At 41.9% G+C, this 14,944-nt stretch overlaps 1 protein-coding gene across 3 annotated transcripts in view; it reads left to right on the top strand.

Moving 5' to 3' along the window:
- LOC147114789 (copine-3-like) overlaps positions 1–14,944 on the top strand; it is a 103,806-nt gene that overhangs the window by 44,440 nt on the left and 44,422 nt on the right. For all 3 annotated transcript variants that reach the window (XM_085992732.1, XM_085992730.1, XM_085992731.1), the window contains 4 exons: positions 1,165–1,236; positions 1,375–1,458; positions 3,509–3,598; positions 4,559–4,657. In XM_085992732.1, coding sequence (XP_085848858.1) covers positions 1,165–1,236; positions 1,375–1,458; positions 3,509–3,598; positions 4,559–4,657 — 345 coding nt within the window. The remainder of the gene's footprint in view (positions 1–1,164; positions 1,237–1,374; positions 1,459–3,508; positions 3,599–4,558; positions 4,658–14,944) is intronic.

Raw genomic sequence — 14,944 nt, 5'->3', positions numbered from 1 at the left:
CAGCACTGGAAGTTCTGCACACTGACTGGCCCTAATGCTGACTCCTTGGGAAATCTCAGGGTCAGGGTAATCACCATATTTTGAGAAGGTGCCCACGCTGTTTCAGGGCAGCTGGGATGCCAATCCCAGTTGGGTGGAGGGGTAGTTCTGTGTGAAGTGTGTAACTTGGTTGATTTAAGTGACATTATTTATTTATTGCACCTTACTGGTGACGGCCAGGCAAATCAACAAACTCGTCAAAGGTAATTTAAATGAGAAGGGCATTAGGGCTTCAAACAATGTTTCATTGTGACAGTCTTTTAAGGAAGCAAGTTAGCAATGAGGAAGAAGAATCGCAGTGGGGTGATCAGTATAATGTTAAGTGTCAATAATTATAAGGTTTATCAGAACTAGATGCCAGATTTGTGTGTTTTAAACCTATTCTGAGAATTTATTTATGCTTTAGCTCCCGGCCAGGCAGTCCCTTGTTTATATTTATGGCCAGGAAACCGCTCTGTACATTAATGTTCATAAGCATGAACAGAGCTTCACTTGATACTGACTGATATTGAGAGCTCTGCCAAAGGTGCCTACTTTCTCAAGATGTTTAAGTCAACCCTTTAAGTCTATTTAGTGCACAGAAGTTTTGAAGGACCTTCCTTAAACCAGGTCTGACACTGCTCTGCAGTTGTGCTCCATGCAGTGTGTGACTGTTATTCCAGGGGGTAGGGAGCTCTCTACCACTTGTGTTGTCAGACCAGGACCTGGTTCCAGATATACAAAGTCACTTTACATTATTGCAGACCAGAAAGTCCTTTGCAGTTATGCAAATATGGCAGTGTACTTGATCTTCAGAGAAGCATTGTGGCACAAGCATTAATATGCTTTTCTCTCCCCTATTCTTTTGAGTATCTGACCACAACTACTTTGCTGTGAGGAAGGGCTGAATAGAAGTGGTTTTCCTATAAGGTGGGAGAGTTGTTTGTGGGCCATGCCTGTATGTGCCTCTCAGTTAACCAGGTGAGAGGCAGCATAGCTGGTTGCCTGGGAGCAAGTAAGCTGTGCTAACTCTAACATGCAGGTGGCCTGTGGTCCGAAAAGATGATTAATGGAAAAGAGAAATAGGTAGATTGGAAGATAATGTATCTTTTAGTAAATTTTCTCTATTGGCTTTATCTACTCTAGATTTTTGCAGAAGAAGTAAAAGACAACAGAGTGGTAAACTTTGAAGTTCAAGCACGCAAGCTAGATAAAAAGGTAGTGTGCATTTTTTTTTTAAGAAATCATTCCTGATGTACCAAGTTTGTTTTTTGGCAGTTATTAGTTTACAGTGTTACATTTTTTATCTCTAGAAATAACCTACAGTGTTTGACTTTTATTACTTGTGATGACTAGGATTTTTGGGGGAAATCGGATCCTTATTTGGAATTCTGCAAACAGACACATGATGGAAAATGGCAAATGGTGCATAGGACAGAGGTGAGAGAGATTTTCTGACAGATTTACTGATTGTAGAAATTCCATAATCAATATTAATGCTCCCTCTGCTTTATACAATGTTCTGATTCTATATAAATAAATAATAAGGTAACAGTCTTTTTTCTCAAACACAATTGTATCTAATTGATCAGTTTATTATAAGGTTATGAGGCAATGTCAGGGTTGCAGGCCAAGGTTTTTAATCAAAGTGCATGTTGTAGCTGATGAAAGAAATTAGGTTATTACTGCTTAACATTATAGCGGAACCTAGCCACAAAAAATGTTGTGGGTGTTGAAGCTTAATTTTTCATTAGCCAGTTAAAACATATTACTAGTATTTTAAATTGATTTCCACAGACTCTAGGCTCTTAATCTAAAAGGATTAAATAGGTATGTGGTATCCAGATCACTGATCTAAAAAGATTAATTTATATTCTCACTTTCCCCCGCCCCCCAAGCCTTGCTGCGCATAGCTTGGACGGAGCACACCTGAAGTGCACTCTGCCTTACCTGATTCACATGTATTTCTGGGATCAGATTATCTGCATATGCCTGGTTTCCCCCCAGTGAAGGTTTTCCCCTGGCAAGGGCCTGCTCAGAAGCAGGGAAGAAAAATCAACTGCTGACTGAGAGATCTACAATAGTGGAAATGCCTGCTGTCCAAAAACAACAGCCAGGCAGAATGCATTCAGCCACAAAGATCCTGTGCTGCATTTGGGAGAGGAAAAAAACTTTTATTTTGGTCTTCTCTGGCTTTCTCCCAGGAAATGAGCATTCTCCAGACATAAAACAGAGACAATTGGTCTTAATCTTTCTAGTTTTGTACGTGACTACAGTACTGCTCCTGTGTTGTTCGAACACTTTCGTATGGCCTAACTTCAGTACTTTATTCCTTTGCAATTTGTGCTGTTCCAGTGAAAGAGAGAGACATCAATTAATTACATTACATTGCACATCATTCCAATAAAACAAGTTTTTAAATTCTAGTTCTAAACTTCAACAATGTAGCATTCCTTCAGTATTGCACTAGAGTATCAGCATAACCGAACTCACATCCTACTGCCCTGGTGGAACCCACAATAAAAATAACAACAGCGTGAATTTATATAGCACCTTTAATGGGGAGAAGCGTCTCATGTTGCTTCATAGAGGTGTCATCAGATAAAAGTGGACGCTGAGCCAAAGAAAACAATATTAGGAGGGATGGCTAAAAGCTTGGTCAAAGGGATGGATTTTAACAGTGCCTTAAAGGAGGAAAGGGAGGTGGAGAGACACAATGGTTTAGAGAAGGAATTCCAGCGTGTAGGGCCTAGACGACTGAAAAGACAGCCGCTTATGGTAGGATGAAGAGAGTGGGGGAAGCACGAGGCCAGAGCCATAGGAACATGGAGCTTTCGAAGGGTTGCAAGGCTGGAAGTGGTTACATAGGTAGGATGGGGCAAGGGATTTAGGTAGCCGGATGAGAATTTTAAATTTGAGGCAAAGGGGGACCGGGAACCAAGGTAGGTCTCCAAATACTGGGGTGATGGTTGAGCGGGACTTGGTGTGGGATCGAAAATGGGCAGCAGAGCTTTGGATGAGGTGTAGTTTATGGAGGGTGGAGGATAGGAAGATGGCCAGGAGAACACAATGGTAACCTCTTTCCTATCTAGAAAATATTCAGATTGACATTTGCAACATAAGACTCGGGAACTGGAAAATTAGGTATTTGAACTAGCCATGAGCAAAGTCTCTATTGAGAGCCATTTAAACCCAAATAGTGGAATAAAGTAGTCCCAGGAAATTTATTCTACAAGTCCAATGTAATGGACATCTTTCCTTCCCCTCCGCCCACCAACCAAACGATGATGGTATATAGAAGCTGCACTATCCAAACCCCATCCTTAAACAAACGTGTGACGTTTCCAATTCCTAAACTACATGTCACGCACCTCCAGTTAGGTAACTGAACTGAACATTAACGCCGTTATTATAATGAAAAAAGATACAAAACATCAAATACTTTTTGTGGCATTTCAGTGTATTGATTTTTTTCTTTTGTCATTTTCAGGTAATAAAAAGAAATTTAAACCCCACTTGGAAACCATATAAAATTCCTTTGCAGTCCCTGTGCAATAGTGACTTACAGAAGCCAATCAAGGTATTTTTCATTTATACCTGCCAGAGAAAATATGCTTTTGACACATTTTTCTGAGCTTCCATTCTCATTACTGAATAGCTAAGGAATATTTACTTAGTAGCTTAATTATTAAAATGAGTATTAAACAAAGCCGCTTACTGAAAACTTGTATCCGCATCAGTGATCGAGGATTGATTAGATTGAACAGGATTCTACAATCTAGGAGTTTGAAGTGGAAACTCTCCAACTCGTAATCATGCTCTTTTGAGCTTTTTCATTCTCTCTTTCACATGCTCTCCTGTTATAAAACTGACTTATCAGTCTAGCAAATAGCAGCTTTTATTTTGTCGTCTGAAAAAACGATCTTGTAGCCTGTGAAAAAAACGATCTTGTAGCCTGTGACTATCTGTAAGCAGATGTATCAACTTTATAGGTCTTTTGTCGAATTTTAAATCTGTTTAACAACACTCATTTACTGCTGCCTTTTTATTAAGCATAGTATTTACTTGCATTTATGAGTGCTGTATATGTATCAGTTTTGTTAAATCCAGTTAAGTATTTGAAAAGGTCATACACTGGAATATAATGTTTGTGGTAATGTTTGAATGGTGATGGTGCTGCCTTTACTGCTCAAAGAAAGATTGAATGAAAACGCCCAAAAGTTCTCTTTAAATGACTGCCTTGTTTAAGCACTAAGGGTATGTGAGAAATGTTTTTGGTAACTCTGTTTCTGATACATTTTGGCTCAGCTATGCAGCATATGCATTGGCTGAGTGCAGAAATATGTGATGCACAATACTTTTGGATAAATTTTAGATTTTGCGTAGAAATTTTGCCTATAACCAACAGTTACTGAGCTTCAAAAGTATTTTGTTGGTTATGATGTACTTTGGGAAGTAATAAAGTACTATACAAATGTAAGCTCTTTAATAAATTGGCTCTTCTACACTTCAACCTACTCAATGAAAGATTTTTTTTCAGGTAACCTGCTATGATTATGATAACGATGGGTCACACGATCTAATAGGGACATTTGAGACCAACATGGAGAGACTGCAATTGGCATCGCAGAGTTCACCAGTAAGTTTGTGTTGTCTTAATGCTCCTGTTTAATGCAACAGAAGGATTCAGCTAATTTATTCTGCTTTATGTAAAAGAGAATCAAAGAAAATTCAATTATAGTAAGTTATCGTTAGTTATTTAAAAAAACATTATTTCTCATCTTATGTCCCCGCTGTGCACCGACTGACAGAATGGTGAGCGGCATTATATCTAGGCCAATGCCATTTTTCAGCTAGCTGTGAAAAGGTGGGCGAGGGTGATCCAGGGTGACTTGCACTTTTGTATTTGCGTTTATTTCACGTTTTCACTTTTCTACCCCTTTTTTTGTAGGGAGCATTCTGCTCGTCATTTGGCATCTTGTTACATGGTGAATTAGAAAAGCAGTAGTGCCAGAAGAATGGAACATAAGCGCATAAGAATTAGGAGCAGGAGTAGGCCATATGGCCTCTCTAGCCTGCCCCGCCATTCAATAAGATCATTGCTGATCTTCAACCTCAACTCCACTTTCCCGCCTGATCTCCATATCGCTTGATTCGCTTAGAGTCCAGGAATCTATCTCGGCCTTGAATATACTCAACGATTCAGCATTCACAGCCTTTGGGGTAGAGAGTGAAGAAATTCCTCCTCTTCTCACTCTTAAATGGCTGAACCCTTATCCTGAGACTATGCCCCCTAGTTTTAGACTCTCCAGCCAGGGGAAACAACCTCTCAGCATCTACCCGGTCAATCCCCCTCAGAATCTCATATGCTTCAATGAGATCACCTCTCATCCTTCTAAATCCAGAGGGTATAGGCCTAATCTATTCAATCACTCCTCATAGGACAACCCTTTCATCTCAGGAATCAATCTAGTGAACCTTTGTGGCACTGCCTCTAAGGCAAGTACTGTATATCCTTCCTCAGATAAGGAGACCAAAACTGTGCACAGTACTCCACGTGTGGTCTCACCAAAGCCCCGTACAATTGTAGCAAGACTTGCTTACTCTTGTACTCCAACCCCTTTGCAATAAAGGCCAACATGCCATTTGCCTCCCTAATTGCTTGCAGTACCTGCATGCTAAATCTGTGTTTCCTGTATAAAGACACCTAAATCTCTCTGAACGCAAACATTTAATAGTTTCTCACCATTTAAAATAATCTGCTTTTCTATTCCTGCCAAAGTGAATAACCTCACATTTCCCCACTTTATACTCCACCTGCCACCTTATTGCCCACTCACTTAATCTGTCTATATCCCTTTGCAGGCTCTTTGTGTCCTCCTCACAGCTTACTTTCCCACCTGGCCTTGTATCGTCAGCAAACTTGGATACATTACATTCGGTCCCTTTATCTAAGTCATTAATATATATTGTAAGTAGCTGAGGCCCAAGTACTGATCCGTGCGGCACCCCACTAGTTACTGCCTGCCAACCTGAAAATTACCTGTATCCCTGTTTTCTGGCTGTTAACCAATCCTCTATCCATGTTAATATATTGCCCCCAACCCCATGAGCCCTTATCTTGTGTAACAACATTTAATGTGGCACCTTATCAAATGGCTTTTGGAAATCCAAATATGCAACATCCATTGGTTCCCCTTTATCTACCTTGTTAGATACATCCTCAAAAAACTCTAATAAATTTGTTAAACACAATTTCCCTTGCATAAAGCCATGTTGGTTCTGCGTAATCATGTTATGATTTTCTATGTGCCCTGTTACCACTTCCGAATAATGGATTCCAGCATTTTCCCGATGACTGATGTCAGGCTAACCTGTTTCCCCTCTCCCTCCTTTCTTGAATAGCGGGGTTACATTTGCTACCTTCCAATCCATTGGGACTGTTCAAGAATCTCGAGAATTTTGGAAGATCACAACCACTATCTTTGCAGCCACCTGTTTTAGAACCCTAGCATGTAGGCCAACTTGTCCAGTGGATTTGTCGGCTTTTAGTCCCTGACTATACTGTCCCCTACCACTACAACATTCCTCTTCACTCCCCCCACTTGAATGGCCTCCCACAGTGGGCAGTTTGCTCACCCACCCTGCAGACTCTGCCCTCATCCAAACAGGCAGCAAGAACCTCATAGCTGTTGGATAAGGACAAAGGCCGATGATCCTCCAGCACTGCACCTGGGGCCCCCTTACCTGCCTGAGTCTTACTCACACACTCCTGTCCCTGACCACTAACCAGACCTGTACCACTACCTAACCTATGGGGTGTGACTGCCTACCTTCTGGCTCAAAGTGTTCAGGTAACTCTTTTCCCTCCCTGATGTCCCCCAATGTCTGTAAGCTGAAGTTGCTCGAGATGCAGACACTTGCTGCAGACATGGTCATCTGGGATCACAGTGCTCTCCACAAACTCCCACCTGCTGCAGTGCGGCACACCACCTGCACTGCCATCCCTATATAACCTTGTTTTATTTATCTAATTAATTAAGAATTTTTGTATGTAATTAACTTAGTTTATAGTTTTTTAACTAATCGCTTGATGTAGTTTGTTAGCGGTAGATTAAATTAAATAGTTACCAGTAACACAAAGCACTACAAGAATTGGAGGCAAAAAGCAGCACCTCTTTCCCCCTCTGCTCCGAATTCCCACTCTCTCCAAATTCCCAACTTTAATACTCTGTTTAGAAGCACTTCGTTTAAGACCACTCTGTGCAAACCAAGTAAGGCCAATTGGTTTTGGAAAAGAATTCCAGAGAGAAGAGCATCTTGGTCTATGATGTGAACAGAGGATGTGGGGAATAATTAGTATGAGAAAGTCAGAGGAACAAAGGGTGTAGGTTGGGTCATATGGCTGGCGAAACTTGATAATGCGAATGAAGATCTTGAAATAAGGACTGCTGCCGTGGTGGGAATTGAACTCATGTCTCTGGATCATTCGTCCCGGCCTCTGGATTACTAGTCCAGTAACATAACCACTCCTACTGTACCCAATTACAGCAAGTTACGGAGATAGGGAAGGGCAAGGCCATGGAAGGATTTGAAAACAAGATTGAGAGTTTTAAAATTGAGGTGTTGCTGGACCGGGAGCCAATATAGATCAGTGAGTACAGGGGTGATGGGTGAACGGGACTTGGTGTGAGTTAGGATACGGGCAGCAGCATTTTGGATGAGTTCACATTTATGGAGGGTGGAAGCTGGGCGGCCAGCCAGGAGAGCATTGGAATAGTCCAGTTTAAAGGCAACAAAGGCACAGATGAGGGCATCCGTAGCAGAGGAGCTGAGGCGGGATAGAGATGGACGATGTTACGGAGGTGGAAGTAGGCGGTCTTAGTGATGGAGCAGATATGTGGTTGGCAGCTCATCTCGGGGTCAAATAGGACGCCAAGGTTTTGAACAATCTGGTGGAAGGCAGAGAAAGCAACGGTGTAAATCAAACAGGGCCACAGGAAATAATTCTAAAAGGACTAAGAGTGTTAAAAAATCAAGCCTGAAGGCTTTGTGTCTTAATGCGAGGAGCATTCGTAATAAGGTGGATGAATTAGCTGCGCAAATAGATGTAAACGGATATGATATAATTGGGATTATGGAGACATGGCTCCAGGGTGACCAAGACTGGGAATTCAACATCCAGGGGTATTCAATATTCAGGAAGGACAGGAAAAAGGAAAAGGAGGTGGGGTAGCATTGCTGGTTAAAGAGGAGATTAACACAATAGTAAAGAAGGCTATTACCTCTGATGATGTGGAATCTGTATGGGCAGAGCTGAGAAATACCATGGGGCAGAAAATGTTAGTGGGAGTTGTATACAGACCCCCAAACAGTAATGCTGAGGTTGGGGATGGCATTAAATGGGAAATTAAGAGACGCATGCAATAAGGGCACAGCAGTTATCATGGGTGACTTTAATCTACATATAGATTGAGCTAACCAAATTAGTAACAATACTGTGGAGGAGGAATTCCTAGAGTGTATATGGGATGGTTTCCTGGACCAATATGTCGAGGAACCAACTAGAGATCAGGCCATCTTAGACTGGGTATTATGTAATGAGAGAGGATTAATTAGCAATCTTGTTGTGCGAGGCCCCTTGGGGAGGAGCGATCATAATATGATAGAATTCTTCATTAAAATAGAGAGTGAAGTAGTTGACTCAGAGACTAGGATCCTGAATGTAAATAAAGGAAACTACGATGGTATGAGGCACGAGTTGGCTAGGATGGATTGGGGAATGTTACTTAAAGGGTTGACGGTGAATAGGCAATGACAAACATAAAGATCGCATGGATGAACTACAGAATTTGTTCATCCCTGTTTGGCATAAAAATAAAGCAAAAAAGGTGACTCAATATTGGCTAACAAGGGAAATTAAGGATAGCATAAGATCCAAGGAGAGGACATATAAATTGGCCAGAAAAAGCAGAAAACCTGTAAAAGCTTCTATAGAATTTATAATGGGGAACAAAGACATGGCAGACCAATTAAATACATACTTTGGTTCTGTCTTCACAAAGGAGGACACGAATAAACTCCAAAATTCTATAGACTCTGGAACAGTTCCCATGGATTGGAGGGTAGCTTATGTAACCCCACTATTTAAAAAAAGGTGGTAGAGAAAAAACTGGGAATTATAGAATTTTGGAAGATGACCAGCAATGCATCTACTATTTGTAGGGCCACTTCCTTAAGTACCCTAGGATGTAGATTATCAGGCCCTGGGGATTTATCGGCCTTCAATCCCGTCAATTTCCCTAACACCACTTCCCTACAAGTACTGATTTCATTCAGTTCCTCCCTCTCATTAGACCCTATGTTCCCCGACATCTCTGGGAGTTTATTTGTGTCCTCCTTTGTGAAGACAGAACCAAGGCATGTATTTAATTGCTCTGCCATGTCTTTGTTCCCCATTATAAATTCCCCTGCTTCTGACTGCAAGGGACCTACACTTGACTTTACCAATCTTTTTCTCTTCACATATCTATAGAAGCTTTTACAGTCCGTTTTTATGTTCCCTGCAAGCTTACTCTCATACTCTATTTTCCCCCTCTTAATTAATCCCTTTGTCCTCCTTTGCTGAATTTTAAACTGCTCCCAATCCTCAAGTTTGCTGCTTTTTCTGGCCAAATTATATGTCCTCTCCTTGGATCTTATGCTATCCCTAATTTCCCTTGTTAGCCACGGTTGAGTCACCTTTTTTGTTTTATTTTTATGCCAAACAGGGATGAACAAATTCTGTAGTTCATCCATGCGATCTTTAAATGTTTGCCATTGCCTATCCACCATCAACCCTTTAAGTAACATTCCCCAATCTATCCTAGCCAACTTGCACCTCATACCTTCGTAGTTTCCTTTATTTAAATTCAGTACCCAAGTCTCTGAATCAACTACTTCACTCTCCATCTTAATGAAGAATTCGATCATTTTATGATCGCTCCTCCCCAAGGGGCCTCGCACAACAAGGTTGCTAATTAATCCTTTCTCATTACATAATACCCAGTCTACGATGGCCTGATCTCCAGTTGGTTCCTCAACATATTGGTCCAGGAAACCATCCCGTATACACTCTAGGAATTCCTCTTCCACAGTATTGTTACTAATTTGGTTAGACCAATCTATATGTAGATTAAAGTCACCCATGATAACTGCTGTGCCCTTATTGCACGCATCTCTAATTTCCCATCTAATGCCATCCCCAACCTCAGCATTACTGTTTGGGGGTCTGTATACAACTCCCAGTAACATTTTCTGCCCCTTGGTATTTCTGAGCTCTGCCCATACAGATTCCACATCATCAGAGCTAATATCCTTCCTTACTATTGTGTTAATCTCTTTAACCAGCAATGCTACCCCACCGCCTCATCCTTTTTGCCTGTCCTTCCTGAATATTGGATACCCCTGGATGTTGAATTCCCAGCCTTGGTCACCCTGGATCCATGTCTCTGTAATCCCAATTATATCATATCCATTTACATCTATTTGCACAGCTAATTCATCCACCTTATTATGAATGCTCCTCGCATTAAGACACAAAGCCTTCAGGCTTGTTTTTTTAACACTCAAAATTATTGTTTACTGCAGCCATGTTTGATTTACACCCTTGATTTCTCTGACTTCCACTTTTGCTTTTCTCCTTCCTGTCTTTTGCTTCTATCCTTGCTTCCCTTTCCTCTATCTCTCTGCACAGGTTCCCAACCCCCTGCCATTTTATTTTAAACCCTCCCTAGCAGCACTAGCAAACACTCCCCCTAGGACATCGGTCCCGGTCCTGCCCAGGTGCAAACCGTGCAGTTTGTACCGGTCCCACCTCCCCCAGAACCGGTTCTAATGTCCCAGGAATTTGAATCCTTCCCCCTTGCACCATTCATCTAGCCACGTATTCATCTGAAATATCCTTCTATTTCTACTCTGACTAGCACGTGGCACTGGTAGCAATCCTGAGATTACTACCTTTGATGAGTCGATGAAAAACAACAGGGAGCCAAGATTAGATCCTCAGGGTCTCCAGAGGTAATGGTGTAGGAGTGGGAAAAGAAGCCATTGCAGATGATTCTCTGACTACGACTGGATAGATAAGAAAGGAACCATGCGAGGGCAGTCCCACCCAACTAGATGATGGAGGGGCGCCATTGGAGGAGGATGGTATCGTCAACCACGCCAAAGGCGGCAGACAGAATGAGAAGGATGAGGAGGGATAGTTTACCATGGTCGCAGTCACATAGGATGTAATTTATGACTTTGAGGGCCGTTTCACTGCTGTGGCAGGGGCGTATATCTGATTGGAGGGGTTCAAACATAGAGTTGCAGGAAAGATGGGCACAGATTTGGGAGGTGACAACACATTTAAGGGTGTTTATTTTGAGGAGATGAGTGATGAGGCAGATTTGAAGTGGAGGGGGACAATACCTGAGGAGAAGGAAACATTAACAATATCCACTAACGTGGGAGCCAGGAAGGAAGTTGGGTGGACAGCAATTTGGTGAGAATAGGGTCGAGGGAGCAGCATGTTCAAGATGAGCTCGGAGAGGGTATGTGGAGATATAGGAGAGAAATTAGAGAAAGATGCGAGTTCAGGGCTAGGGCAGGGGGGGGAACCTTAGGGCAATTTGGCTTGGTGGGCTAGGGGATGGGACCAGGGTGGGAGGAAGCAATTGCCGGCCGAGTCCAAGGGCAACGGACATGGAATGGAGCAGGGCATGGGGAGGGGAAGGGCAGCTCAGAGTTTTGTTAGTGCATTGGGAGAGACAGCAGGACAGGAATCACTGTGTGACTAGTTCATATCGGTAGATCTGCAACAGGAAACACTGTAGCGACCAGGGCCATATCACCACCTGCCTTAGAGGTTCAACTGGGAGGACTCATAAGTATTATTATGCTTAATCTGCCAGTTAAGTTATATAGCGTGACAGAAATGATGTATTGGAATGGTGTTATAGGAAGTAAATGTGTAACTTAAAGGAAATGTGTATTATGCAAAATTAAAAAAAATATTACCAGCAGATCTCTTGTGTTGCTGTGGTAAATCAAAGGATATATTGTTTCATGCTGTGTATTGTATAATACATTATATGGCCACTCATTTATGGTGATTGAATAAGTCAACTTGTACTTTTATTACAAAATATGGTAGGAATTTTAGTGATATTTTTGTACTTGAATTTTACCTCTTACCTTTTTCTAAAGCCCAGGATACCAAGGAAGATGGTAGGGAAGATATTCCAGGTTGCAGGTAGGTAGGCGGTAGATTGCAGGAACTGTATGTAGCAGTAGTGGGGAGTTGGAGTGATTGTTTGGTTGGTACTGTTGGAAGGGTCTGATAGAACCAGGAAAAAGTTTGAGTTGAGGGATGTGAGAGCACAAGAAAAGACAGTCAAGAGTGAGGTGAAATTTGACTTTGACGGTAACTCAAAACTGGTGATAGCAAATTGGCAGCCTGTTTTACACACTGCCCAATTTTTTTTTCCATGGACTTCAATGGATAAGAAAATTGAATGGGGTGTAAAATAGGCTGCCATTTCGTTATTGACTGTTGTGTTACCGCTGAAGTCGAATTTCACCCCCAGGTGTTTTGGAGCACTGAGAATGGAATCCCCAGGGACGGGTAGATAGACAGGTACGTCACAGCATGGTAGTACTAGAGGGCATCGTGGGACTTGAATGAATGGCAGAGAGGTGCTGATTATGGTAATAGTGCGAAAGTGAAAGGGGTGTTGGAATGCTGGGATGGAAAAGTGTGGGAGCATTGGGGATGGGTGGGGACTGCTGGGTGTAGGAGCAATGGGAGGGCAGTTGCTCATTTTCTGAGGGAGTAGACCAGCAGTGGGAGGAATTTTCAAAGTCTGGGGGCATGACACCGGAGGGGATGGGAGCAGTCTGGTTCTGGCAGCAGGTGGGAGGAAAGGTTTCCTGAGTAGTGACTTGGGGAAATCTGCATTATTTAGAATGCAGCTGAGTATTTATTTTAAACAAAATATGCTCCCAAGATCATTGCTGAGAATTCTTACAGGTAAACCTTCCCCCCCAAGTGACTGCCATCAATCCCCACTGAGCTGCTGCCACCAATCCCACACTGTGATTGGGCCACCCTCACTCCAATGCAAATTGCCATCAAAGTTTCATATAAAAATGACAATGTATGACTTTAAAATTAGAGATTGAATTATGTCTGCATGCCGTAATCCAAATATCCACTTCACCTGACGATTTCACTTGGTCTTGTTTCCCTAAGTACAATGTTATGGGAGATTGACTAATCATGCAATTAAACACCTGACAAAAAATTGCTGGTAAATCAATTTAGTGCTAGGAAACCAGTGAAGAGGAAGGAACAAGTGAGGGGATGGGAAGCACAATGGCCAAGCCTGAACCCCAAGGCAGTAGGGAGTATGCCAGGAGTGGGCAACAGCAGCCAAGGTCTAAAGCTAAAGACCGCAGGGAGAAGGCTGAGGGTGTGGGAACAACAGTCGAGGCAGAGGTGAGAAGAGAATGAGATGGCAAAGGAGTGGGTGACATTAGCGGTGGGAGTGATTGCCCAAACAGCAGTGCCAACATGAATGGGGGCCCCCGTTAAAAGAACATTGTCTAAATTTCAAATAATTACATTTAAAAGATAAACTTACTAAAAGGTCTGAAAACTGAGATATTCGTTCCCACAGTGTCACCTAAGCTGGAGTCCAAGCTTGGTGGCCTCAGATCAGTAAATCAATAGAAAACATTAGCACGACAGAAAATTTTGACAAGATGTTCACAAAAGGTGCGAAATTTTTAATTTATTATAGATAGTAGGCAAATATGTATATAGTTTAAAGTATCTAGAGAGAGGAAAGGCACATGTACTGCATTAGGGTTCAATATCTTAAAAGTGTTTCAGTCGATCACTCCAATGAGGCCTACACCGTGACTGCCTACTTGGGGACAGGAGTGATTAGTTATGCGATTATCATTGGATTTCAGTTTACAAATAACTAGGCCCGGAGTTTCCTGGAAATTTTTAGCGTAGGGGGGTGATATTCTGTCTTTTATTTTCCAAGGGAATTTTTGGGTAACTGATTTATGCAGGCATAAAATGCTAAGACATTGGTATGTGCGAATTACCTCGATCATTTGTGCCGCTTCCAAGATGTAGCCACCGAAACCCTCTGCCACTCATTCACATAGCTCTATCCCCAAGGCAAAATACCAACTCATGGGAGTTTCCTGGATTTACGCAATAATGCGGTAGCATAGATCTACACCCAAATATTTAGGTACAGCATAACCCAGAGTCACCTGATTTCAGCATAATGGAGATTCCTGGCATTTGATGGGGATTTTCCATCAAGTTACCTGATTCAAAAAAAAAAAAAAAAAATCCACTAGACAAGAATACAGACACTTGCAGTAAATCTTTATTTTCTGAAACGAAGGCATCATTTTAAAAATGGCGCATAGACTTGTAACACACATTGACGCTGAACTTGTGCCCATTCACACTAGTTTTTATGTTTCGGTGAAGGTAAGTGTACTCCCCAAGAAATTTCTGTGTGAATTTCCGTTGACAAATCGATGGGGAAACTGGTGTAACTCTTGGCATTTCTGCGTAATTGCAATCCCGTAAATTCAAGGCCCTAGTAAAATAATGTGCAACAAGGGTGACAGTGTTATTTTAAATAATGTTTTTAAATTGTATTCCAGTAGAAATCAGACTTAAAAAATATTCATGCAAGAAATCTTTCCAAGTTAGCATTGCTTGTCACATGTCATTTTAAAGTAAATGACTGGGGGTTTAAAAACTATGAAATTGGCTCTGTGCAGTTGTTACGTTAGAAGAAATGTGCTATCCTGTAGTTTTGGACTCTGACCAGAGGTTTTTAGGATCAAATCCTGGCCTTGATTGACG

This window comes from Somniosus microcephalus, chromosome 7 (genome assembly GCF_052327205.1).
Source record: "Somniosus microcephalus isolate GS21.2 chromosome 7, FLI_Smic_1.0, whole genome shotgun sequence".
NCBI classification, from domain to species: Eukaryota; Metazoa; Chordata; class Chondrichthyes; order Squaliformes; family Somniosidae; genus Somniosus; species Somniosus microcephalus.
Note: the sequence above shows the minus strand (reverse complement) of the source record. Positions and strands in the feature narration are given on the sequence as shown.